The 27,438-nt window shown below is 42.4% G+C and overlaps 1 protein-coding gene across 1 annotated transcript in view; it reads left to right on the top strand.

The window, feature by feature from the left end:
* Positions 1–27,438, top strand: part of NUDCD1 (NudC domain containing 1) — a 119,099-nt gene that overhangs the window by 34,347 nt on the left and 57,314 nt on the right. Inside the window, exons 3-4 of the mRNA XM_005287275.5 lie at positions 11,169–11,354; positions 23,097–23,280. Coding sequence (XP_005287332.1) covers positions 11,169–11,354; positions 23,097–23,280 — 370 coding nt within the window. The remainder of the gene's footprint in view (positions 1–11,168; positions 11,355–23,096; positions 23,281–27,438) is intronic.

The raw sequence follows: 27,438 nt of genomic DNA, 5'->3' as shown, positions 1-27,438 counted from the left end.
GGGAGGAGTGAGTATGCGGCGCACTCAGGGGAGGGGGTGGGAAGGGGCAGGGGCCTTGGGGGAAGGAGTGAAGTGGAGGCAGGGCCTGGGGCAGAGCTGGGGGTTGAGCACCCCCCAGCACACTTGAAAGTTGGTGCCTATAGCTCTAGTCCCGGGGTCGGCGCCTATGCCAGGAGACACATATTAACTTCTGAAGAGCCGCATGCAGCTCTGGAGATGCCGGTTGACCACCCGTGTCCTAGGAGCACGGGGGAAGACAAAGGCCAACTTAAGAGGGGTATTCTGCCTGTGTAGGGGGATTGACCATGTGTAAGCAGGACTTGCAGGAGAGAGGATAGGCAGACTCTGCCCACCCTGACACAGAATCTCAGAAAGGGTGAGCTGAGACTGGGTGTGTGTGTTTGAGAACTTATGTTTTTTCAAAGATCGGTGACACTCAAATGCTTTAACAAAGTCACTGTGGTTAAGAAATTCCTTCGCTTAGCTTTAGCTCCTTGCTCCTTTCCTGCTATGTCATCCCTGAAATCCCTGTCCTTCCCTAAACTAGAAACCCAGCATACCGACAGCCAAGGTGGAGCTACGAGAGAGTGTGTAAGCAACTGAGGTGCTTGGAGGTCTCAGCCTGGTCTACATGAGGAGGTTGTTGAATTTAGCAGCGTTAAATTGAATTAACCCTGCACCCGTCCACACAACGAAGCTATTTAGTTTGACATAGATGTCTCTTTAATTCGATTTCTGTACTCCTCCTTGACGAAGGGTGTAGCGCTAAATTCGATATGGCCATGTCGAATTAGGGTAGGTGTGGATGGAATTTGACGCTAATAGCTCCAGATCTATCCCACAGCGCACCACTCTGTTGACGCTCTGGACAGCAGTCCGAGCTCGGATGCTCTGACCAGCCACACAGGAAAAGCCCCGGGAAAATTTGAATTCCTTTTCCTGTCTGGACAGTTTGAATCTCATTTCCTGTTTGGACATCGTGGCGAGCTCGACAGCACTGGCAACGATGCAGAGCTCTCCAGCAGAGGTGACCATGCAATCGCTGAATAGAAAGAGGGTCCCAGCATGGACAGATCGGGAAGTCTTGGATCTGATCGCTGTGTGGGGCGATGAATCCGTGCTTTCGGAGCTGCGATAGAAAAAATGGAATGCGAAGATCTACGAGAAGATCTCCAAAGCCATGACGGAGAGAGGCCTCAGCCGGGATGCAACGCAGTGCCGTGTGAAAATCAAGGAGCTGAGACAAGGGTACCAGAAGACCAAAGAGTCAAACGGACGCTCCGGATCCCAGCCCCAGACATGCCGTTTCTACGAGGCACTGCATTCCATTCTAGGTGCGGCCGCCACGCTACCCCACCACTGACCGTGGACTCTGAGGATGGGATATTGTCGACAGCCGCTTCCTCGGAGATGTTAGCGGACGGGGAAGATGAGGAAGGAGATGAGGAGGACAAGGCAGTCGACAGCGCTTACAACGCTGATTTCCCTGACAGCCAGGATCTCTTCATCACCCTCATGGAGATCCCCTACCAACCCTCCCCAGGTGTTAACCCAGACCCTGAATCAGGGGAAGGATCAGTCGGTAAGTGTTTTAAACATGTAAACATTTATTTTGAACAGAACAGGAATATTAACAATGGGTTTTTCATGATTAGTTTGCCCTACGTGCTTAACGTTTTAGTCCTTGGCAGTGCAGCTACTGGAAAATAAGGTCTATATGTCCAGGGATAGAGCTGAAATCCTCATGGGACATCTCCACGAAGCTCTCCTGCAGGTAATTGGAAAGCCTTTGTATGAGGTTCCTGGGGAGAGCGGCCTTATTGCGTCCTCCGTGGTAGGAAACTTTTCCGCGCCAGGCTATCAAGTACTCTGGGATCATTGCCTCACAGAGCATGGCGGCATACGGCCCTGGTTTTTGCTGGCTTTCACGCAGCATGCGGTCTTTCTATGTCCGAAATCCTCATCAGAGTGATGTCGCTCATGGTGACCTGCTTTGAATTAGGGGAATGTTAATATTGGGACTGCTTGCCTGTTCCTTTACATAACTGTAACCAGCGGTTTACAGCCACGCGGTGGAGGCGGGAGAGGGGCAGCATACAGTGGTTTGCGACTGACCGGTAGCTGTCTGGCATTGCAAGCTTCCAGAGGGCTATGGCCACTCGCTTCTGGACAGTCAGGGCTGCTCGCATCCGGGTGTCCTTGCACTTCAGGGCAGGGAACAGCAACTCACAAAGTTCCAGGAAAGTTCCCTTACGCATCCTAAAGTTTCACAGCCACTGATTCATCCCAGACCTGCAGCACTATGCGGTTCCACAAGTCCGTGCTTGTTTCCTGGGCCCACAATCGCCGTTCCACAGCATCAACATGACCCATTGCCACCATGATGTTCACGGCGCGGGGTCCCGTGCTTTGTGAGAGGTCTGTGCCCCTCTCAGACTTAATGTCCTCACCGCGCTGCCGTAGCCTCCACGCCTGATTTCTCAGCATCTGACTCTGAAAAAGGTGGATGATAAGGTGCGAGGTGTTGACAACGGCCATAGCTGCAGCGATGGTCGCAGCGGTCTCCATGCTCACAGTGCTGTGGCGTCCGCACTGTCACTCACCAGAAAAGTGAGCGAAGTGATTGCCCGCCGGCGCTTTCAAGGAGGGAGAGCGGGAGTGACGGTTGAATGACGACAGTTACCCAAAACCACCGTCGACACATTTTTTGCCCCAGCAGGCATTTGGGGCTCGACCCAGAATTCCAATGGGCTGCGGGAACTGTGGGATAGCTGCCCACAGTGCACCGCTTCCAATGTCGACGCTTGCCCCCTTAGTGTGGACTTACAAAGTCGAATTACTGTCCTTAGTGTGGATACACACGTTTGACTTTGTAATATCGGTTCCACAAATTCGATTTAAATAAAATCGAACTACTCTCATAGTGTAGACATACCCTCAGACATTGATTTCAAGGTCTAAGGCTGCTGAACAGTGGCGCTCTCCATCCCAAGGAAGGGTGTCGGACCACAGGTCTGACCCTGAGAGTGTGCCCTCCCAGAGAGAGTCCCAGAGCTAGGAGGAATGACCAAAAAATGCTACACAGACCAAGTTGGCCTTGGAAGCATGTGACATCCAGAAATTGGGTCTATGCATGACAGACAGGGGTACTGGGCCAGGTTATCTCTTAAAGAGATTCCCTGGCTTTTACTCTTAGGAATAAAAGATGCTTCCACTGAAGCCCCTTTCCTCCTTGTCCCCTGTGGTAGCACATGTCACTACTGATGCATCATTGAGCCTTTTCTAAAGTGTTAATATTGATACATTGGTGGGTGAAAAATATTTAGAATAACGACTTGCCATATTTGTAGCCTTACAGAAGAACATCTTAAAATTGTTACAGGGCCTGCCCATCGATGGTTAAAATAATACACCAATGGGCAAATCCAAAGAAAAAATAATTGCTGATTTAATATTTGGGGTGGATCGGAGCAATGTGGGACAGTTCTGTAATTTAGCAAGGATAGAGGTTGTTGAAAAGATGTATGTCAATGTAAACAAGTTATTGAATCATACATTGAGAGATAAGAGCAAAATTCAGTACTTCTGCTGTGGAGATTTCATGATTAGAAGTCTTATTTTATAAGCCACTTTTGTGAAACCCTAAAGAAGATGTTTCTAATAATTGTGCTTGGATGTGCTGCCTTGGTGCATCTGTGCCTCCCTTGTTTACTAATAGCACTCGTAGCTGAAAGGTTAGAGTGACATACTGATCTAACTGCAAACTGATTGAGGAAGCAAGTGAGGAATGTATTCAGTGTGTTTGTTGCTTTACCCATAGTAAATGCTAACCATTCAGGCCTGGTTACCTTGGAGATCTTGGTTATGAAACAGACCTTTAGATTTTAGGTAAATAGAAGCTGATACAATGATGGGATTGATTTTTAAGGGAAGAACACCTTCTGACCCTTGCCACCTTCTAAGAGAGCTTCTTTGATATTTTATATTACAGTTAGTCGATATGCAGATTGAATTGTATTTGAAAGAAAGCCTGGCCATACAATTGAATAATTTAGAATGCCCTCACCAATCCTATCTCTTTTGTCTAACTGCTATATAGCACTCATCACCATGATGTCTTGGTGCTAGGGTATAGGCATAATATAAAAAAAAAATAAAGGCAACATATATTTCATTTTTCAGATGGGTAATGAGCAATTTTTCTATGCTACTGCAGTTGCAAGACTTTATATGTAATTTTAAGATATTGGTAGTCAGGTGTCCATTTTATGCACAGAAAGCTGTTTGTGAAGATTGATGTTTGTTTTCCTGTTAGTAATTGCATATATAAGAAATCCGTTGTATCTGATGCTTACAATCAGTAAGAAAAGAAAATGCATCAGATAGAATGTAGAGTTTTACATATCAAGATGTAAAATCCCATTGTACTTTTTTATTATAACACAAAGCTTTTGTTTGAGTGCTTGAAATGTCCATTACAGTGTGTTTGTGACTGTGTACGCATGCGTGCCTTGTGCACTGGTGTGGAAGAATTTTCCGTACTAGTAGGGGCAACCATGCCTGCGATCTTATGTCCCTTGAGCTCCAAGCTGAGGGTATAAACGGCGGTGCTGCCCTGCCCATCCTTCAGTTCCTTCTTATAGGCCTGGATGTTGTTCAGAGAGGGCTGTCAGCTTGATTCTTCCTGTGAAAGTGCCTTCATGGTTAGTTGTCTATCTGGTTATAGTTAACTGCACTTGTTTTGGGGTCCCTTTGGATCCTCTTTCATTTTTTTCCCCTTTTCTTTCTCCCCTTCCCCCCCCCCCCAATAGTTTGTGGGCTCCGGACTGTGCCCTCTACTTGGGAAGCCTGTAACAAGGCCTTCAAGCCCTGCTCCAGGTGTGTCACACTGATGTCCATAAGTGATCCTCACGCTTGCTGTTTTGAAGTGCTTGGGTGAGGGTCACATCAGGACGTGTGTCCAATTTTCCAGGGCTTCAAGACAAGGACTAAGAAGCAAAGAGAATAGTATCTCAGATACATTCTCATGGAGGTCGCCCTTTGCCTGGCATTAGAACCACTTGTGTTGGATCAAGGGAGTCCCTCCATTACTCCTTCCAGGAGTGGTCCCATGGCCTTATAATCTATGGACATACAGGAGGAGAGCCCCCTCACTGGAGCAGTCTTCAAAGATGCACAAACATTCTGAACATCCTTGACCTCCAAAGCTTACAAGAAGGATAGCTTTGAGATCAGAGTCCTTGGTATGGGACTCCTCTGCTATAGGGGTTAGCCATTCTGATACCGAAGATAGAGAGCAACCTTCAGCCTGCCGCTTCCCAGTACCACAACTTGGTGACTCTCTTAGAGCTGAGTCCTTGTCTCTGGTACCTGTTCCAAGACCATCGAGACCAGCTACTTCCTTGACACAAATGGTGGAGCCATCGACCCTTTTCACAGTGGGGCAGAGACCCCTTGCAGTACAGACCACTCTGGGGCTTATTCAGCTGCAAAAGATCTGCTGAGCTTCTTGGTACTGCTCTTGCTGATCATCCAGACCCACAATGTCCTGCTAGGGCAGTTGCCCATGGTGCCCATGTTGATGCCCATATCTGTATGTGTTATGGCACTGGTGACTTCAAGCCCAATATTGCTTCCCTCGATCCCCTAATACCACTCCAAGATCACCATAAACCACTCTGCCTCAGATCATGGTACTGATAGCCAGGAAGCCCCTGATGTTGCCACCAGTATGTCCCATCATAGATCACAGTCTTGATCTCAGACGTTGACAGCTGGTATTGCACCACCCTGGCTTACAGAGTCCTGAGAGTGTGAAATGGATTCCTACATTTCCCACTTCAGAGAATCCAGGGCATCCTCTCAGCAAGTTTGCCGATGACACTAAACTGGGACGAGTGGTAGATACGCTGGAGGGTAGGGATAGGATACAGAGGGACCTAGACAAACTAAAGGATTGGGCCAAAAGAAACCTGATGAGGTTCAACAAGGAGAAGTGCAGAATCCTGCACTTAGAACGGAAGAATCCCATGCACTGTTACAGACTAGGGACCGAATGGCTAGGTAGCAGTTCTGCAGAAAAGGACCTGGGAGTTACAGTGGACGAGAAGCTGGATATGAGTCAACAGTGTGCCCTTGTTGCCAAGAAGGCTAACGGCATTTTAGTCTGTATAAGTAGGGGCATTGCCAGCAGATCAAGGGACGTGATCATTCCCCTCTATTCGATATTGGTGAGGCCTCACCTGGAGTACTGTGTCCAGTTTTGGGCCCCACACTACAAGAAGGATGTGGAAAAATTGGAAAGAGTCTGGCGGAGGGCAACAAAAATGATTAGGGGGCTGGAGCACACGACTTATGAGGAGAAGCTGAGGGAACTGGGATTGTTTAGTCTGCAGAAAAGAAGAGTGAGGGGGGATTTGATAGCTGCTTTCAACTACCTGAAAGGGGGTTCCAAGAGGATGGATCTAGACTGTTCTCAGTGGTAGCAGATGACAGAACAAGGAGTAATGGTCTCAAGTTGCAGTGGGGGAGGTTTAGGTTGGATATTAGGAAAAACTTTTTCACTAGGAGGGTGGTGAAGCACTGGAATGTGTTATCTAGGGAGGTGGTGGAATCTCCTTCCTTAGAGGTTTTTAAGGTCAGGCTTGACAAAGCCCTGGCTGGGATGATTTAGTTGGGAATTGGCCCTGCTTTGAGCAGGGGGTTGGACTAGATGACCGCTTGAGGTCCCTTCCAACCCTGATATTCTATGATTCTATGATTAATTTCCCCTCTCATTGAAGTCGTGCTAACAAGAACAGGTTGAAGGACTGGAGTCCTGGTGTAGGCACAACTGGTGTCTGGTGCTATATCAGCCCCACCATTGGCCTTTCTGGGTACCATGGGAGATGTCACCAATGTCCAGGTACTTGTCTCCACTGCTCTACTGAAAGACATCCCCAAGAAGGGAAGTTTCCGCATCTGATACCAATGGACTGTTCAAAGTCAGTACTGAGCAGCCACTGCATTACAGAAACATGCCCCTCAAAGATGGAGGTTTCACCTGGTCATGATGACAGACCACTTGATGTTGGTAACGAGCTTCTGCTGGGCTCCAAAGATCAGGACTGCCCGCTGCCTGTATTAACTGTTTTCTATGTTGACAGTTCAAGACCTTCTTCAAGATGGTCCTAGCCTGCTGCCTCTGAATGCATCATCCTTGTCACCACTCGAGGCTCTGGTACCAAACACACCTAATGATTTTAAGTCCTGCTAAGAACTACTGAAAAGGATGGCTATGTCCTTTGATATACAAATAGAGCTTGTGGAGAGAAAAACCTCACAAATTCAGACATTTTACCCTCTGCCTCAAGTTGTCCTCCCTATAAGTCAATAATGTAACATATTAAAACCTTATGGGGAAATTCCATCATCCATCGTGCCTGTGGCGAAGTGTACGGAATGCAAGTACCAGGTTCCATCACATGGGTTCAAACAGTTCTGTCAGAACCCCACCAGGCTCCTGGGATTGTTAGCAGTAAATGAAAGATTTGCCAAGATAGAGCAAAAGCTACACTGTAAAGAAAAGGATGCAAAGGATTTTTGGTAGAACGGTTTATTAAGCTGAAGGTTTATAGCTCTGCATAACTCACAATCAGGCCCTTTGACCCGTTATAACTAGGATGCTATGTCCAGGTTCATCAGTAAACTACCTGAAAACTTCAGAGGCAAGTTCCAATTCCTCCTGGTGAAGTGTTGACAGGTTGTAAAGTTTGCTTTGCAGACTTCCCTGGATGCTGTAGACTCAACTGCCAGAGTAACCGTGATGCTGCTTGTTATGGCACCAGTTGGGGATTTCTGTGGAAGTACAAGTGATATTGAAGATCTCCCCTTCGAAGGCTGTGCTTTAGTGTCCTGAAGACCGATGAAACATTACATATGTTAAAAGATTCCAAAGCAGTGTTGAAATTCCTGTGTAAACCAGCCACCAAAAGAACAAAATTTTGACCTCTGTTTCAACTGAGGCAGTAGTAGTCTATACCTAGACAAGTAGACCAGTGTAGGCAAAAACAGAGGCAATGAAGGAGGAGTGGTTATTGAAAACCAATTTAATCACATATAGGGTCCTTCTAATCTGAAGAGATCAGTCATGTAGCCAGGTTAATATGACTTAAGATCTTAACCAATAATCACACGGCTGCCAATCCTTTAGTAACTGAAATCTAGAGGTTTATTAATAAAAGAAAAGAGAGTTAAAATGGTTAATCATATACATGCAATAATTACAATGTTCTTATCAGGTTTGTAGCAGTGATGTTATAGACTGCTTGCTTGTAAGGTGTCTCTGCTAACTTCAAAAGATTGGACCATCCTCAGTTCATAGTTCAGTATGCTCCTTTTAGTCATAAATCCACAGTCCAGAGAATCAGGGCAGGAAAGCGACAAAATGGAGTAATTCCAGGGGTCTTTTAGACCCTCTGCCATGTGTCTGGAAATTTTCCATTTCCAACAAAGCTCACAACGCAGTTTGTGGAAAGTTACTGGCACAAGATGGAGTCCAGGGTGACCTGAGCATATCACATGTCTTTCCATGTCTTGATGACTCACTGGGGGGTAGCCATTGGCCCCTTAGAGGCTGAGGAATCTGCAGGAAGAGGCTGAGGAGTCTGCAGGAAGAGACATTTGGGTGAAATGAGTCTCTTCTATGACCCATTGTGAGAGCTAAGGGTCTTTAATAGGTCATCAAGCTTGAGTAGTCTATTCACTAGACTGGGTGTAAACTACCTTGGGTGTTACCCCAGGAACAAACACATTTGAAATACAGATATATAGCCAATATTCATAACTTCAGATACAGTGATACATAGATTTAAACAGGATAATCTTATTTAGCAATTTTTAACTTTCCATTGATACTTTGCATGATATACTTTGCACAAAATTTGTTGCAATTGTCTAACTGTGGCAATATCAATGATATGTATGATCATGTTTCAGTCATACAGCATCACACTTAGTAAAGGCAGAATGACATTTAGGCACATTCCTGGCTCCTTTTTGATGGAACTGATACAGAGCACTGAGTGTGGGGTTTGGTGTTTTTAAATTATTCTGTAGCTGAAGAATCCTAAAGGGAAAACCAAACACAATTGCATTGATCACTGGATGCAGAATAGAGCTTTCACCATTAAATTTCAAATATTAAACTATGTAATAAATACAATTTAACAGGAACATCCAAACAGGTTACACTGATGGAATTTCTAATATGATAGATGGCAGTTTCTGAACTCAAAAATTGTTGCATCCAACATGGACAAATTCTGTATTAGATTTCGTCTTGATAAAGAGGACCTGACCACAGAACTAAAAATCTGTGGCTGCGTAGGTGCAAGTTATCATTACTTACATTTGTTGAGCGCAAACAGAATAGAGTCTAAATCAGTAATATGTATACAAGGTGTCTTAAAAAGAACAATTTCAGGAAGTGGACAACTGTTGAGCCAGATTACCTGGAAGAGAGAATTCGAACAAAGAAGTGTGAATAATTGGGAATGTAGAAGAGGCAGAAATGAGAGAGATGCCCGTTCTGTATTGGGGGGGGGGGGGGAAAGCCAGATGATGTAGTCATGTCGTATGATGAAATACTTTTCTTTCCAAGATTAACTGAGGAGGCTATAAAACAGCAGCTACTAACGTTAGATATTTTTAAAACATTAGTTCTAGACCACTTGTATATGAGAGTTTAAAAAGAGCTGGCCAAGAAACTCTGAAGTGTTGATGATTTTTTTCACTAAGTCTTAGAACATTGGAAAAATTCCAGAGGACTGGAAGAAAGGTAATACAATGCCAGAGTTTAAAAAGAGTAAATGGGATGACCTGGGTATCTATAGACTGGTCAGCTTGATATTAAAAACTGTATCAAAATGCATGCACACAAGAGGCTGAATTAAGCTTGCACAGTCCTATCCAAATCCTTTCCCCACCATATGTATGAAAAGACTGATATCAGTTACTGTTTGCTTGCTTGTTTTCTAGCCATCACTTCTATTAAAATTTAGCTTTCTATATAAAACAACTTTTCTAGAAAGTTGAGAAACTGAATGCATTTCTTAATAGGCCAGTTAAAGTTGGTTTTAATTTCTAAATCAATTTAAAAAAATCTTTGAACATCTGACCAACTGGCTTTCCCATGGTGTTCTCAATCTTTAAAACTCTCAGATTCTTGATTTGGGTTAAAATCTGGACTGTTTATAATAGTTGATTCATTAATGAAGGAAAATAACTTGTTCTATCCCGAGCCCGTCTGGTTTGTTCTGGTATTAAAGTATATGAACCTTTGACAAAGGATGTGTGTAAGCTTCTGGAAGGTGTGATTTTTTTTTTTTTTAATTATTATTATTAATCCAGAGTAACCTTTCAGTATTTACAGTACCAATTATTTTTCTTTCAATAAAGACCTAGTGTCTGGATGAAGTAGAGAACCCACAATTCACTGTTGCTTTGAGCAGGCAGCCTTGATAGTACTGTATAATATTTGGAACAGCTGTCCACTCTGTTTATTAGATCTGCATATAAAGGAGATTTTGAGACTCATTTGAAGTCTGATCCCTTCTTGATCGTTAAGTATCAACACAGAGGACTAGACTTGATGACTTCTATATTTCTGTGATTCTATCCCCTAGCACTTCTTATGAGAATAGAGATGTTAACTTTCACACTCCCAGTTAAATTCCAACCTGGGCTATTATATTCTAACTAAAATGTTTCTGCAGCTTTAGTTAAATATGTTTGCGATCAGTTCAGTCCTAAACAATCTAATGTTGCTGAGAACTGAAACATGGAAGTGGCTTCATCTCAGTAGTGGATGAAGTGTTCCTGTGTTTGTACTATATGTCTATTTCAGTTTGTAAAGTGCTCTAAGATGAAAGATAATTTCTTAATATAAAATATTTAGCATGTTGGTGGTGACAGATGTAAGAGCTAGCTATAAAATAGAATTAGCTTGTTCTGTACCATGCAGTTAAATTTGAAATGTGGGTATATTTTGTCTGATTTAGCAGCGGTTATTAGCAGAGAAGCTAATGAACAGGTTTCTTAATCTAAAATTGGGTGTAATAAAACAACTATTCATGAAATGCTTTATTCATATCTAATTCTGTCAACATCTCATTGCTTTTTGCTTATAGGACACTGCCTTTCGAAAGCCGAGAGAAGTATTCAGGCTACCTTCAGACGTGACAGCTTGTGATAATCGCCTTTGTGCATCAATACACTTTTCATCTTCTACCTGGGTTACCATTTCAGACGGAACAGGAAGTTTGTTTCTTATTAAAACGGGCAAACGTGGAGATGCTGCATCTGAAAAGTGGGAGGTAAGTTTTGCTAAAATATTAGTTTTTATAAGTGTCGTTCTCGTACTATTCCTGTTTTAGGATTCAATCTTGGAAAGAGCTGCACACTTTTCAGAGTAGTTCATACATTTATAAGCCCAGAAGGGACCACTGTCATCTAGTCTGACTACCTGCATAATACAGGCCACAGAAGTTTCCTGAGTTAGTTCCTGTTTGAGCTAGAGCATGTATTTTAGAAAAACATCCAATTTTGATTTTAAAATTGCCAGTAATGGAGAATCCACCACAACCCTCAGTAAGTTGTTTCAGTAGTAAATTACACTCATTGTTAAAAATTTGGGCATTACTTCCATTCTGAATTTGCCTAGCTTCAATATCTAGCCATTGGATCGTGTTATACTTTTTATCTGTGTAATTAAAAAGTCCATTATCAATTTTTGTTTGTTTGTTCCCCATGTAGGTACTTATAAGTTATGAACTGTGATAAAGTTATATCTTAACCTTCTTTCAAGGGTGGCATGTGGAGACCCATTTGGGGAGGTTAGACCCTGAGCAGATCTGTAGTTGGTTGTCATCCTGTGTCCAGTTGATGAAGTCCTTGCACTCCCCAACACTACACAGACGATCCAGCTCCTCTTGCAGCTTTCTTACCTGTTTCCTGAGGACTCCACCAACAGACATCTGTCACGCTGGCTAGTTCTTCTCCCCCCTCCCCCCGCCCACCTCCCCCCTGGCCTGGCTTTCGTTGGCAAGGGCATGCAGGCTGAATTCCCAGCAAGGCCTGGGAGGAAGTCTCCATGGTCGGGATGCCTGTGTGGCGGCAGCCCCCACGGGCGGGTAAAGAAGAGCTAGCGGTGTTTTGACAACACGCTGTTTTTCTCCCATAGCAGGTTCTTCCTTTTAGAGTACCAGCTGGAGTACCAGTATCAAGAACTGTTGCAGAGGATGGTGGTAAAACTTCAGATTCCATTAGAAGAAGTTCAAGATACTCTTGGATGTCCTGCAGCCCACTAGATCATTTTGGGTACCTCTTCCAGTGAATGAGGCCGTTATGGTACTAGCCAAAGTGGTATGGCATACATTGGCAACATGTACCCCACCTCTAAAAGGGCTGAGAAGCGCTACTTTGTGCCTGCAAAAGGGGCAGAATTCTTGTCACCCATCCTGCCTCCCCAACTCACTAGTAGTACAAGCAGCCACGGAAGGATCCAGGCAGCAACGTCATAAGACCACCCATGCAGACAAGGGAGCTAAATTCCTTGATCTTCTGGGGAAGAAGGTGTTCACACCCACCAGCTTCCAGTGCAGAATCTTTAACTACCAGGCTATATAAGCAAAATACGATTTTATGAAGTATTTGAAGTTCAAAAACGGGTCCTGTCCTGCTGGGGGAATTTAATTCCCAGCCCTTGTTGAGGAAGGTAGACTTGTGGATAAAACCTCACTGCACGCTGATCTATAGTGACTGCAGCAGTAATGCATTGAGAGTCACTGCTTCACTCTTCGGTTTCCCAGGAAGGTTCAGAACACCACTGAGGATTTGCACTTCGGTGAAACCAATCTCTTTAACAAGAAAACAAGCTAACTTTTGCACTCGTTAAGTTTCCAGGACATCCCTCCACACCTTGGGCATTTATACTCCTGCCCCAAAGAGGAAGCATCATGAACAGATATATAAGCCAAGGCCTCTTCCATATCCTTTCTACCACCAACAATCATATGAACTGCCACGTAAGCACCAAATGGTGCAGAAACCAAGGTATGCAGCTGTGATGTTCCCCTCTGGTATTATCTGGATCGGTGATCTGCTAGGTCACTTCAATCCTCAACTCTGGGAGCCAGCCTTACCCTGCTCTGCTGTGAGACCCCCCCCACTCCTGGGCAGTTCACGCACAGCCTTTGGCATGTAAGCTGCTCCTTGGATTGTGCAACCGAATGACACTAGCCAATATCTCCGGTCCTAAACACAACCCTAGGAACCTCAGTCTTGCAGTGTCCAGTTATGCCCGCTGGACGCTGCAAACTTATGAGTTTGTCAATTTAACAAAGAAATTGATAATGTACCAGGCTTGTTATCCCAAGGGGAGTCTTTGACACGCTTCAAACCAAATGCGCTGCTTCAGGTAGAATAAACAAACAGATTTATTAACTAGAAAGATAGATTTTAAGTGATTATAAGTCAAAGCATAACAAGTCAGATTTAGTCAAATGAAATAAAAGCAAAACTCATTCTAAGCTATTCTTAACACTTTCAGTGCCCTTACAAACTTAGATGCTTCTCACCACAAGCTGTCTGGTTGCCCTTTAGCCAGGCTCCCCTTTCATCAGCGCTTCAGTCATCTGTAGATGGAGGTGGAAGAGAGAGGAAGCACGTGGCAAATAATCTCTCCCTTTTATCATGTTATTTCTTTGCTCTTGTCCCTCCCCCCTTCAGAGTCAAGAGAGCATTACCTCATCGCAGTCCCCAACTGACCAAAGGAAGGGGGGTGACTCACTCTAGAGTCCAACAGATCCTTCTTTGTTGCCTAGGCCATTGTTCTTTGTTCCTGTGAGGCTGGGCTGGGTTTGTCCCATACATGTCCTGATGACGTGTGAACTGCTCCTCTGTTCTTAGAGAGTTTTTGCCTGGGCTTGCTTTAAGCCATGAGGAACATTTTCAGCCTCATAACTATATACATGAAATTATAACCTATAACATTACCATAACAATGCTCAGTACATCATGAGCCTTCCGAAGACACCCGACGTGGCAAACTTTGCATTAGATACCACACAATCATATTATAAGGATGAACATGGGGGTGTAGAGTGTTCCCATGAGGTACAGAATGTCACAGCAGCCCCACCCTTCTTGAGAATAGCTACCCAACCTCATCTACTGGCTAAAAGTTACTTTTGGCAGGACGCTTGAGAGTTGCACACCACTGCAAGGATGCGATCCCCACCTGTTTCCAAAGTCAGCTTTGGTGGCCAACTAGTGTACTTTGCCTACAACTGGAGAGCTACAACAATGGACAAGTGGGTACTGGATATCTTCCACTTTGGCTATGCTGTCAAGTTTTTCTCCACCTCCTCCAAAACCCCATTCCTGACCTCCCTTCAAAGACCACTCTCACAAGGAAATCCTCAAACCGGAAGTGGAATCCCTTCTCAAGTGAGGAACTGTAGAGTGAGTGCCACCTCAGCAACAAGGGAAAGGCTTCTATTCCAACTATTTCATAGTTCCCAAGAAAAAGGGAGGATGGAGGCCCAGAATTCGTATCATCCTCAGATTTCTTTGCTTCCCCACAGAAAAATGACTTCTGAGGGGAAGAAAAGGGAAGCCGCAAGAGTGGTCACTTGCTCCTCCCCGGAGCCTGGAGGAGCTGGCAGAGATGTAAATCAGCACTTGGGGGAGGGTAGAGGGTCTGGGCGTGTATGAGGAGATGTCAGTTGTTGCCGGAGGGGATGGGGCCAAGTGGGCAAGTGGACAAGAGAGATTCTGTCCCTCTGGCTTGTTATTGCAGCACGCTTGGCATGGGGAGGGTCCAGGCTTTGGGATGTTTGGAGGTAGGCATGAAGAAGGCTCTGTCCTCTCAGGCAGAGCATAATGTAGCAGCCTGCCTACTTAGTTGTTCCCATTGTTGTTAGTGGTTTGTTCCCATTCTTAGTGAATTCCCCCAGGAGCATAAAACACGTGTAAAAGTTTTAAGGCTCCTTTTCATTGCCAAAGTGGTGTAAAGGACCCTTACTGTAAATGATAGCATGGCCTTATAAATGTTTATGGTGTTTTAATGATTATAACTGGTCTAAATGTATAGACTTCAAAATTTTCCTATCAAAATATGCTCCATTAACTATTTACTACTCACCTTTCTGGAGATGGTCAATAGCCAATATAAATTGTGAATTTCATTCCCCAGCCCTCACTTGCTTTTCAGTTGCCTATGATGTAATACTGAGCATGTTGTTGCATATATATTTGACTAATAACTAGAAATAAAGGATCAAATCTAGCTCATTACTGTTAGACAAAGGGGGTTTGGGGATTTCTTTCAATGCTCCCCACTCCTATTCTCAATCCATTGTATTGTAGTTTAAATGACCAAAATATTTGAAACTGGCGTGATTATACTGGGTTATTTTTACAAATAAAATATGCCGAATTTTGAAGAATTTTAAAATATTGTGCTCAGAATTTTTAATTTATGGCGCAGAATTCCCTCAGGAGTAGATCATGAGTGGGAGTTAGACAATTCAGTGTTGAACAATATCTTCACTCAGTGGGGAAGACTCTCTTGGGACCTGTTTGTCTCCCAGAGGAACAAGAAGTTCAGCATATATTGTTCCAGAGCAGCACTAGGTCAGGACTCTAGGGACTATGCTTGCCTGCTGTTCTGAACCAGCCATTTGAAGTATCCCTTCCTTCCCATCCTGCTACTTCCCCAGGTTCTGTGGAAGATTCATTTCGACAGCGCACGAGTCATTCTCATCACGCCCAATTGTCCTAGACAGTTGTTGTTTCTGGATTTCCTACAAATGTCAATCCATCAGCATTCAGTCCTTCCTGGACCTGCCAACTCAGGCAAATGGTGGGATCAGGCCTTCCAACCTGGACTCTCTTCACCTCATGGCTTAGTATTTGGATCAGTGTCAGACCTAGAGCATTCATGTTTAGAAGCTGTATAAACTACACTTAATCACAGCAGGAAAGATTCTATCAGAAAATATTATCTAGCCAAATGAGGTATTTCTCTACCTGTGCACAATAGAATCAGTTATAAGGGTCAGCAGGTATTCCTGCTATTTTAGACTACCTCCTCACTCTCATGATGTCAGGTCTTTCTATTAGCTCTCTGTGGATCCACCTAGTAGCAATCAGTGTATGCCATCTTCCAACACATTCTATTTTTACTCTCCCTGTATCTACCAGATTCACATCAGTAGTGAAGCCAACACTGCAGTGAGACCTCAGTCTTGTATTTTCAACACTTACAGGCTACCTTTCAAACCATTGGCCATGGACTTGATGTCCTACCTGTCTATGAAGGTCCTGTTCCTGTCACAGTTATGTCTGCCAGTAGAGTAGGGAAGTAGGGGGTCCTCATGGCTGACATCATATGCTATATTTTATAAAGAGCAAGTATCCTTTTGCCTCCACCTGAAATTTATCCTGAAGGTAATTTCTGAGTTCAACATAAACTAATTGATTCATTTACTGGGATTCTTTCCAAAATCTCCTGCTTCCAGTGAGAAGAGGAGACTTCATTCTCTCAACATCAGAAGAGCATTGGCATTCTACCTGCAAAGAGCAAAACTGTTTAGGCTATCATGTAGACTATTTGTTGCTCTAGTTGAGTGAGCATGGGGACAAGTGATATCTGTTCAGAGTCTCTAAAAGGGGATTTCTGTCTGTATCCTCCTTTGCTATCAATTGAAGCATTTTCCTCCTCTGGGCAGGTTGAGGGTCCATTCCACAATAGCACAGGTGAACTCAGTAGCACCTCTTTGAAAAATGCTGATGCTGGATGTTTATAAGATGGAAACCGGGAGTTCCATTCGTGCTTTCACAATACATTATGCTTTGATTCAAGTCTTTTCTGCTGACACAGCCTTTGTACTGCTTACTAGTCACCCACATGTGGAATACACATAGGGATCAGCACTTGAAGAAGTAATGGAGGTTATTTACTTGTATGGTCCCTATTTGCATTCCATTACCCATTCTCCTTGCCCTCTGCTTCGGATCATGATTTGATTCTTGGGAGAGAAGATTCCTGGGACAGGCAATCAGTCCGCATCTCCTCTTATATCCTGGGTGCAGAGCACAAGGAGAGCCAGGATTCATGCGCAGACCAGAGCATGCTAGTTGCAAGTTTTTCCCGTCTCAAGTGCATGGTGCACACACGTACCCACATGTGGAATACAAATAGGCACTATACATCTCGGAAAACCTCCAGTTACACATAAGTTAACTTCCATTTATCTGGATCTTGCATGACACTTTGACAGTGTGGATAAAGGATACTGTAGAATATTCTTAGAAATGTGTTATAGTCTGGGGTCTCTCTCAAGAGGACTCATCCTTGTTTGTTGTACTCTTTTGAAGCATGCCTCCCAATACTGTTCCATAATTAGTTGCTTCCTGAAATGTGAGATCTGATTTTGTTCACAACTTATTCCCTCTGACTCTGAATTTATATAGATAGTTAAGTTTTAATAAACACAGTAAATGGGATTTGTAAACATTGTTCCAAGTAATTAATTGCATTTATTTTAACACTACTAATAGTGTTTTTCTAACAAGTAGTTAAGCATGGAGAGGAAACTATTCAGGAATGATATGTCCACCCAAACCACTTTCCTTCCTTTATTCCCCAGATGCATAATTTACTTAAGAGTTTCTCAAAAACCATACCTGACTACATTTTCTGGAAAGGCAAGGTTTTGTAGCATAGAAACTGAGCTATTTTGCCTTCCATTTCATGGCAAAAGTTGTAATAGCACTTTGGCTATCTGAAATATTGATTAAGATTTCAGGCTCTTTTGAAGTGCAATTGAAGCAGCTGTATTGTATATCTAATCATAGAATATCAGGGTTGGAAGGGACCTCAGGAGGTCATCTAGTCTAACCCCCTGCTCAAAGCAGGACCAATCCCCAGACATATTTTTGCCCCAGATCCCTAAATAGCCCCCTCAAGGATTGAACTCATAACCCTAGGTTTAGCAGGCCAATGCTCAAACCACTGAGCTATCCCTCCCCCCTAATCAGCAGGTCTTGTTGCTTTTTGTTGTCCTAAACAGTAGCCTGCTACCCTCCTCAATCCTTTGTGAAGCATGACACTTATTAAAAATGAGGTGCAGGGAATCTTTGACCCATCTCTATCTAGATGTATCTTTGCTTGGGCAACCAGGAAGATAACTACATGCTGGCATAGCAACAGTAGTTTAGTAGTGCTAGCATGTAAAGGAGTGATTGCTATATGACAAAATATAAAAACAAGTGGCACAAGATCATATAGTAGTAGGTATTATAGCCCTACTAAATCAATACACTTCTACACCTTTCAAACTGAAACAAAAGGTTAGTGTCCTTAAAAGTAAATTACCTCTATTAAGCTGTATGCTAGTTTTCTTTAGCATCCTTTTTTTTCAGGTCAAACTCACTAGTAATGAGCTCAGTTTTCCTGAGAACTAGTGCTGCGTAATCACTTGAACACTGATGATGATAAACTCTGAATTACAGAATGTATCTATATGCTACATTGCTTACTGTTTATATTTAGGACAGCCACATGCTTTGTGCTTCCCAGAACATGAAGTTAAAAATATTGTCCTCAAATAAAAACATGAGAGGCTCTAGTGGAATAACAAAACTGCAAATTGCATCACTCTTAATCATTATTTATCTTCCAGAAGGTTTGGATTCTGTTCCCCACTTAAAGGAGACTTGGCCAGTTTGGGTTTATACACCTATTCTGGGAATAATATCCGCTGTATATTACTTTAAACTAGATATCTCTAAGCTTCAATATAAAAGAAACATTAAAAATCTAATCTCTGAGTGTCCCTAGTCTTCTGGGTCTTTTAGCCATCCGTCTTTTTGGATCAAACATATGTAAGAGAGTAATTTCTATTGTCCTCAAGAGTGCATTAGAAGTCTGTAAAAGGAATATAGCCTCCCCTTCCCTCCTATCAACCTCACACATAAGGCTAGAGGAGTGATAGCTCCTGGCTCCTCAGCTGGCTACTCTAGGCCCCTCCATATTTTTCCTAGAGGTTGTTACTTCCAGCTTCTCCCCAATCTAACCCTGCTAGTGTATTAGCAAAGTAGTGTCACTGGCAAGGAATCTGAGAAGCAGCTTGTAATTTGGAAAGGAGGAGTCTAGAGTCAGAACAAGCTCTGTGAAAGTTTGAAATTAAATTACCTTGCATGGATTGTTAGTGACACAAGATCATCCCTTTCTGAACTACTTCTCAGACTTCTTGCCGCTACTTTGCTAAAACACAACCATATTTGATTAGATTCTGGAAATATGCAACTGGGCTACACTATTGCCTTTGGTTTATTTAAAAAATATTATATAGTTTATTACAACAACTGAGAATTAATCATGCAAGAAAGTTCTTCAAATATGACAGTTTAAAAAAAAAAAGTGCTTGTCAAATTGGGAAACCAGAGTGCCATTCAACTATGTTGCCAACCTGGAAAGGCACACTCAAAGACACCATCGAGAGGAGTATGCTGCATTTGCTTTAGAAAAAAAATTACAGCATAAAAATCATAAATGATGACAACATGCATGCAATTCTGGTGAACCCACATCAAGAAGTCTACTATAACACAAGGTATTTTGGACTCCGTGTTCACAACTAAGGCAACAACAATAACTTTTGATGAACCTGCCTTACTGGATGCTTGCCTAGAATTAATCACTGTAAATGGAAGACCATTTAAGCTAATGGAGAAGTCAGGATTTTGCAAAATTGTTGACTGCTTACTGGAAAGCCTGGGGACAAAACTGAATGCTGAAAGTGTACGAGACAAAATTGCCACTGTAGTAGCTACCATTCAGGAGGGGATCAAAAAAGAAATCGAGGGATGACTAATTTCATTGAAACTGGATTGTGCCACACAATTTGACTGATCCCTTTTAGGGATTAACGTTTGATATATTATTGCAGGACAATTTGTTCTTCCGACTCCAGCATTTAAAGAGATCAAAGAAAGACACCTCTGAATATTTAAAAATCTGATTGTTAAAGTGGGTTGGTATGTATGAAATCACCCAAGCCATCCATTTATTTTTATTTTTATTTTTATTTTTATATATATATATATATATATAATAAATAAAATAAATAATAAATATATAAATAAATAAATAAAATATAGGGGTTGGTGGGTGTGCGCAGTGTTACAGGTAATGGAGCAAACATAGTGAAAGCAGTGAAGATAATGATTGAGGACCAGGAAACTGAAAAAGCAGAACAACAAATTCTGAATAAAGAGCAAACAGAGTTTACTCTTTTAGGAAGATCTTCAAAAAGAAGATATGGACCAGATCAGAATGATTTGATTCATGTGGTTGAAGAAGCTGTATTTAATATATCTGCTGAGGCCATGGGTGTAACATTGAAGGGAGTTTACTGTTCTGCCCATACACTGCAGCTTGCAGTTGAAGACTAATTGAAGGAATGTACAATCTGGCCTAATTCATAAAGCTCAATATGTCTGTTTAAAAAACAAACAAACAAAAAATCTGAGGAAACAGGCGATGATGCTCGTGCCTGTTGCCATAACTGCAGATTCTCCATATGTAGATTGGCGCTTCTGGAGTAACGCCTCAAGCACAGACTGGTGGGATCACGTAATCATGTGGACCTGGGATGACCTGCAGTGGCTCCCAGAAGTTTTGTATGAAGAAGTAGACATTCTGGTAATCAGCTTGCCATGACCCTTCAGCGTCTAAACACATGCATGAGGAGGCCATGTGAGCTCAGAAGTGGGTCTCTATAGCCACCAGAGAGAAGCCTCCCCAGCCTGTTACAGGTCTGTGGCTAACCAGCTAGGTGTTGGCAAGTCAAGAGATAGGGTGGTGGTTGTGGAGGCTTGTGAGGCAATCATGACTGTGATTTACCTAAACAGGATGGGCGTTAGCAATTATTTCAGGAACATTGTTGGCTTTGAGAGAATGGGCTTCCCAGACTGACCTGGGGCTATTGAGGGGACTTATGTGCCCAGAATTTCCTCTCTGCAAGGAACACATGAGTACATAAACCACAAGGGTGGTTCATTTTGCAGACCCTGGACAACCAGAGAGGCAAGGTCAGAGACACCAGCATAGTATGTACTAGCAAGGTGCACGGTTCCAGTGTTTTCTGGAGATTGAGACTATACCTTCATGAACAAGATGCGACATTGTTTCTACCAAATGACATTGTTATAAATGGAGTAACTGTTCCCACTTTATTCTAGTGGACCCTGCTTACCTCTTTTTGCCATAGTTTATGAATCTGTAACCTGATTGCAGAAGGCCTGGCAAAAAGAAGGTTCAACTACCTGTTCAGTAACTGTAAAATGGTGGTGGAATGTGGGATTAGCAGATTGAAATCAAGATGGCACTGCCTTCAGAACTGTTTGGATGCCGATGTTATCAATGTTGTTCACATTATTGTGGCCTGCTGAGCACTGCTCAATGTCTGCTAAGCCAAAGCTGAGCAATTTCACCAGGAATGGATCCAAGACACTGCTGGTCCCTGTCATTACTGGAACAGTATTCACATGCACAACAGAACTCAGAGATGCTTTGTGTGCCCACAGAATGGGTTTGTATGGTGCCATGGATGATGGGGAATGACATAGTATTTATAATTGTGCCACATTCATCTCACAATTTCTAGGACTGAGGTAGTTCAAGAAGATTATACCCTGTGTGTGTGCGTATGTCTTTATATGTGTGTGCCACCATTACTGATAGACTAGGGACAATTGTTGCTTGTTAAAATTCAGTGACTGCTTATTCAATGTGAAGCACCATGGAACAATGGGTTTTCTCCATCTTGTGGGTAGGTGCTTAAGGAGGTAGTCATCCTGTTTTCTAGTGTGATTTGGTGGTCTGTAGCAGACACCAAATAGTACGTCTTGTGCTTTATTTGTTATGACATTTATCTGTCAGCATGCAAGATCATTTTCTTCCAAGTTGTCAGTGACTTGGAAATCAGTAATCTCATTTTTAACAGTTTGCCATTCTCTTTCCCCTTCTGTGCACTCCAGTCTTCCTAAGCAGGTTATAACCATTGATTTTAACATTACAGTCATGCCAGTCTTCTCACCAGACTTCAGCCGTACCAACTAGGTTGAATTTTTGTTAATAAACGAGCAATTCTAATTCCTTTTGTTTTATTACACTGGTTCCTGGTATAGATGTATAGGCAATTAAAACATTCTTATCTTCATGTCCTTTTTCGTCTTGATCAATTTTATCAACATTTTGATACTGTGCTAAGTAAGTGCTTGTTTGACCTGAGACAGAATAAAAAGATATGGTCTCCAGAACCAAAGTTTCTATTACTGTAGCTCCCATCTCTGGATCAATTTAAATGACTCAAACTATTGGACTTCTTTTGTGCAACAATCCCACATTCTAATACAGTGGTTACCAGATGAATGTATCATTCAAGATTTAAACTAGATCAGACAGTTCTGATCAGCTTTCAGCAAAATGCAGGAGCAGATTGGGCTGCCCCAAACTCCACTCACAGATTTTAATAAGGTGCTCCCTCATCTCAGCAGTTTTAAAATGATTAATTTCCTCCTCTTCCTCCATTTAATAATAGGCATTTATCATACACCGTTTTCTACAGTTGTCTAGTAAAGGAACCCTTCAGAATTTAATGATAAACAACTCGTTAACCAAAAAAGGTTATTTTAAAAGTCGGATTTTGTTTTCCAAAATTGATTGATTTATTATCAAAATCATCAAATCATATATCCACTATCTTACTGGGTTTGCATAGTACCTAGCATAATGGCCCTTTTAGCTGCTACTTTAATATACAAATTAATAATAAAAAGAATGTCAAAACTATCTGGGCAAAGGAGGCAGGACGAACAAACCAGAGGCGGAAGTCACTGAGTGATCTGTGTTGGCAGTGAAATCCTTGGGGTAGCTTCAGTCAACTTACTCATTCCTTTTCTAGTGGATAGCAAAGTAGCTACAATGGACTCCTCCCTTCCCCCTCCAACCTCTTTCTTTTTTTTTTCTTCTTTCTGCTTTACAGATTATGTTTAATGAAGAACTTGGGAGTCCCTTTGTTATAGCCCACAGTGTTTCCTTTGTAAAGTCAGATGTGCATTCAGTAGCTGGGCTTCTGCTTCGAGTAGAAAAAGATGAACTGGATGCAAAAGGAAGTGGCTTCCATGTGTCCTTGGAATGGGTTACAATCACAGAAGTAGACCAAGAGGGTGAGTATTTTATGTTTATATTCTTGGCAGACATTTTGAAAAGCTGAAACCTCACTATTTTAAAAAATTATTGTATATGGTTAGTCATTTCACAATTCTAGTTATTTTAATTACGTTTTTCAAAACTTTAACTCAGTTTTCTATCTTGATTTTTTTTTCCCAATTTGAGTTGTGAGTGGGGAATGTGAACCTATAATTGCTGAATATCTCTGAGGCCAATTAACGGCTAAACAGTACAAATGCTCATATGATGTGGGTGACTAGAAGAACAGGTTAGTGCAGTAGCACTTCACATGTGGAGATGTAAAATGCAGACTCCCAGAGTGGTCCCAAATAAAAATGATTTAGGTCTTCTCACCTTAGTCTTAGCAAACCATTGTTCCAAGCTCCAAACCACTGAACAATTAGGTACTATTTTCAGCCTCTGGTTAAGAGGCTTGGAACTTGAATGGTAAAGGGATTTACAAATTAGGATTAGAAAATGAATATAATAGGACATAGTATAGGTATACAAATCAATGGTATATAGAGAGAATATTGAATGCTCTTTAATCTTTTCTATAATAAAAAGAACAAGGAGACATTTAATTAATCTGACAGTGATTTTTGTATACAGTGATTAAACTGTGGAACTCATTGAGTTTAGTAAAATCCAGCAAATTTAGCCAAGAGTTTAGTAAAATCCAACAAAGTATATAAGTATAGATATATATGGCAAGATAGCTAGATGAATGAGTTAATATAAACATCTATAGTTGCATTAAATAGGGTAACTTTTATAAGGACTCTAAGACCCCATGTTTCAGAATACAAGACGACCAGTAACTGATTAGGGCTAGGGGGAGAGTGCATTTTTGAAGTTTTAAGAATTTAATTAATCCTGGCTTATAACTAAAGGATAGAGCAGCTAATTTACTTTTTTCTGTCATCTTGGTTCTCCATCTTCCCCCCGTCTTAACAAGTTAACTCTTCTTTCTCCTCTCTTTTCTCTCTCTTCCCCTCCCCCCCCCCTTTTCTCCCAGATCAAATATCTAAGGGTCCATTGCAGCCTAAATAGCATCTCAGTGCCTTCAGGTCCATAATAGACTTTAGACCTCTTGGATGCAGAAGATATGAGTTAACAAGACTGGACTAGTTGATTCTGCTCAGCTCTGTTACCATATATAGTATCCTAGTTCTCAGGGAATTAGATTCCATTGAACATGCTTATGAGGTCTCTAAATGTTTTAATATTGGAGCAGACTCTTTTCTAGATGACTTGTCAGTTAAGAGTGAAGTAAATGGCCTGAAGATGTAGTAGTAATAAAAAAAATGTCTGGGTATTGTTGAGGAGGATTCTCCATCTCCTCCTTCCTTATCACTATGCTGAAGCACTCTAAAGATTAGGATGAAGGCCCCATGCAGCAATTCAGTGGTTGCAGGAGAGGAGCTTTTTGAATTTATAAAGAAGTATCTTAGATGATTCACCTCTCCAGTAAATCTCAGCTGGGCACTGTGGGAGGATTATTCCAGCCAAGATCTACATTAAATCCTGTTTGCGTCATAGGAGTGGGAGGTGGGGATTTTAAAAGGAGTTGAGAATCTGCAATTTGGAGCATGAGATTAAGGAAATGACTATTATGACCTCCCCTCCTCCTGGATGAGTATTACCTGCATTTGGGGTGTTGACTTTTTTTTTTTTTTTGTTGCTTCTTATGCTGAAATTTCTTTTGGCTAGATAGGCCTACTTCAGAGCTAGGATTTAGGGCTTATAAAGAAAGCCTGCTATTATTTTCAGCTGAATTTAGCTCTAATGTTGCATTGTTTATCTGTTTCAGTTGATTATACTTTTGGTTTTGTTTCCTCTTCCTTGTACTATCTTTATTTCTAGTTTAACTTCAATTTTTGTTTCTAATTTTTACGAAAATGCTTTGAGGTCCTCTGATAAGTTGATACAGAAGTGTAAAGATTTATTCATTCCATATGTTCTAGTTAAATGACTTTTAAATTTCTTTGTATTGGCTTCTGTTTTTCTTTGTACTTTTTGGGGGGGTAAAGATCTTCCTTGTCCCCTCTTTCCTGCTTAATTTAAAGTACAGCTTTCAGGAATAAAGGGAGTAATGCATACTTGTGTATATATCCCTTGTAGTCCCATCTGTGTGACTAACTGTGCATAACTCTGTGCTCATCCTGGTTTACATTTAGTGAGAGTATAAGAAATCATCTACTCATAAAAAAGGAGTTTTTCCACTATGCTGAAAACTCCACCAGTGTTAACAGGAAAGTGCAGTGTTACCATACCATGTTACCTACCAGCATTGACATTTAAGATGGCACATCTGCTTTAAGGCAATCTATGTAAGCAGAAGGAGCCAATTCTATTGTACTGAGCTTTAGAAGCTTTTGTACTATATTCTTTATTAAAGGTTGAGAGTCTTCAGTTTTCTCCATGGTCATTTTAAAGAACTAATGTGTAGACAGTCTGCATCTTGATGCAACAAGAGATGTCCACGCAACCCTCTCCTAATGCAAGGCCATGGACTAAGGGCATGGCTACACTTGCAGTTTTAGAGCGCTTTGAGTTAAACCAGCCTTTGTAGAGCGCAGTAGGGAAAGCGCTGTAGTCTGTCCACACTGACAGCTGACAGCGCACTGGCGTGGCCACATTAGCAGCTTTTGCAATGGCCACAGAGAGCAGTGCATTGTGGTAGCTATCCCAGCATGCAAGTGGCTGGAACATGCTTTTCAAATGTTTGTGGAGTGTGACAGGGAGTGTGTTGTGTGTATGTGGGGGGAGAGAGAGGCTGAGAGCATGTCAGCATGCTATCTTGTAAGTTCAGACAGCAGCAGACCTCCCCCTTTCCCTCTCTCCCCCGCCTCTCTCTCTCACACACATTCCACAGTAATGGTTGCTTTGTCTCGCAGCAGATAAGCATGCCGGCTGTTAAAGGGCACATCCAAAACAATGACAAGAGTGGCCACTTGACTTAATTATGGGATCATGGGATGTTTCTGGACGCTGATCAGAGCGCAATAATGCAACACTTCGTTCACACTGATGCTGGGGCGCTCCAGCGGGGGCGCATCAAAAGTTATTCTACTCACAGAGGTGGAGTACTAGGAGCGCTCCAGCCGTGGAGTCAGAGCGCTCTACGTGCCTTGCCAATGTGAACGGGTAGTGAGCTAGTGTGCCCGGGGCTCCTTTATTGCGCTGTAACTCGCAAGTGTAGCCAAGCCCTAAATTGAAACGCAGATGGACTTTAATGAAGTTAGATTCACTGTGTGTGAAATTCATACCTTCTCACGCACAGCCAGAGTAACTGGCTTTGTGCAGGGATTGGGGTGAATAATCCACCATACAGCTGTTGGGGAGATCGCCAACAGTGTCTTTCCATATGCCCCTGTTTAATATGGGACTCCCCCTAGGGGTAGGTCTGTAGCCTATATACCCTTAACCTCAGTACCCTTAACCTCAACCTGTTTGGGGCTATTATGGAGCCCAATTGTGGAGGGAACCTGTGTGTCCACGTTTCCTAAATTAAATTCTGCGTAGTGTACAGAATAAGTGGTAAAGGGGGCCTTGCTTGCTCTTCCACAAAGGGTGACTTCTGGATAGTACTTGTGCATATGATTTTATTTATTTTATTTTTTATTTTTTGCATGGTGATTAGCATCATATTACTAAATTTGTGCTGAGGTGACCAAGAGTAGCATTAGTGTTAATAATGCTGCTTCATATTTTCCTTAATCTGTTTCCCGTCTGTCGAATCTCTTCCCTTCCCTTCTGGCACCTACTGTCCTCACACCCAATTTATTTTCTGTATCCTCCCTGTGTCTACTTCCAATTAATCCATGCACTGAGGACATGAGAAGGAGGCGCTCTAGACCTTTTGAGTTCTAGCCCCTGCCCATTAAGTTCCTTGGCGACTTCATGCTGCAGCATGTGAACAAGAGTGTGGAGAATAGCTTCATCCTGTTAATCAGTGATTTTGGAGCTCAGCGTGCTGTGCTGTGTGTGCTAGCTCTCCACTGAGTTGTCTCACTACCTTGTGGCCAGAGCTTTCACTGATAGCTTAGCAGGGGAGACCTCAGAATGCAGTTGATAATCTTGTAAGAAGTATTCATACAGCTATGCAAAGAGACTGAAATTTAGGACCATGGTTTAGAGCAGGGGTGGGC

Source organism: Chrysemys picta, chromosome 2 (assembly GCF_011386835.1).
Source record: "Chrysemys picta bellii isolate R12L10 chromosome 2, ASM1138683v2, whole genome shotgun sequence".
Lineage (NCBI taxonomy): Eukaryota > Metazoa > Chordata > Testudines > Emydidae > Chrysemys > Chrysemys picta.
The sequence above is the reverse complement of the archived record's forward strand: the minus strand, read 5'-3'. Positions and strand labels throughout refer to the sequence as shown.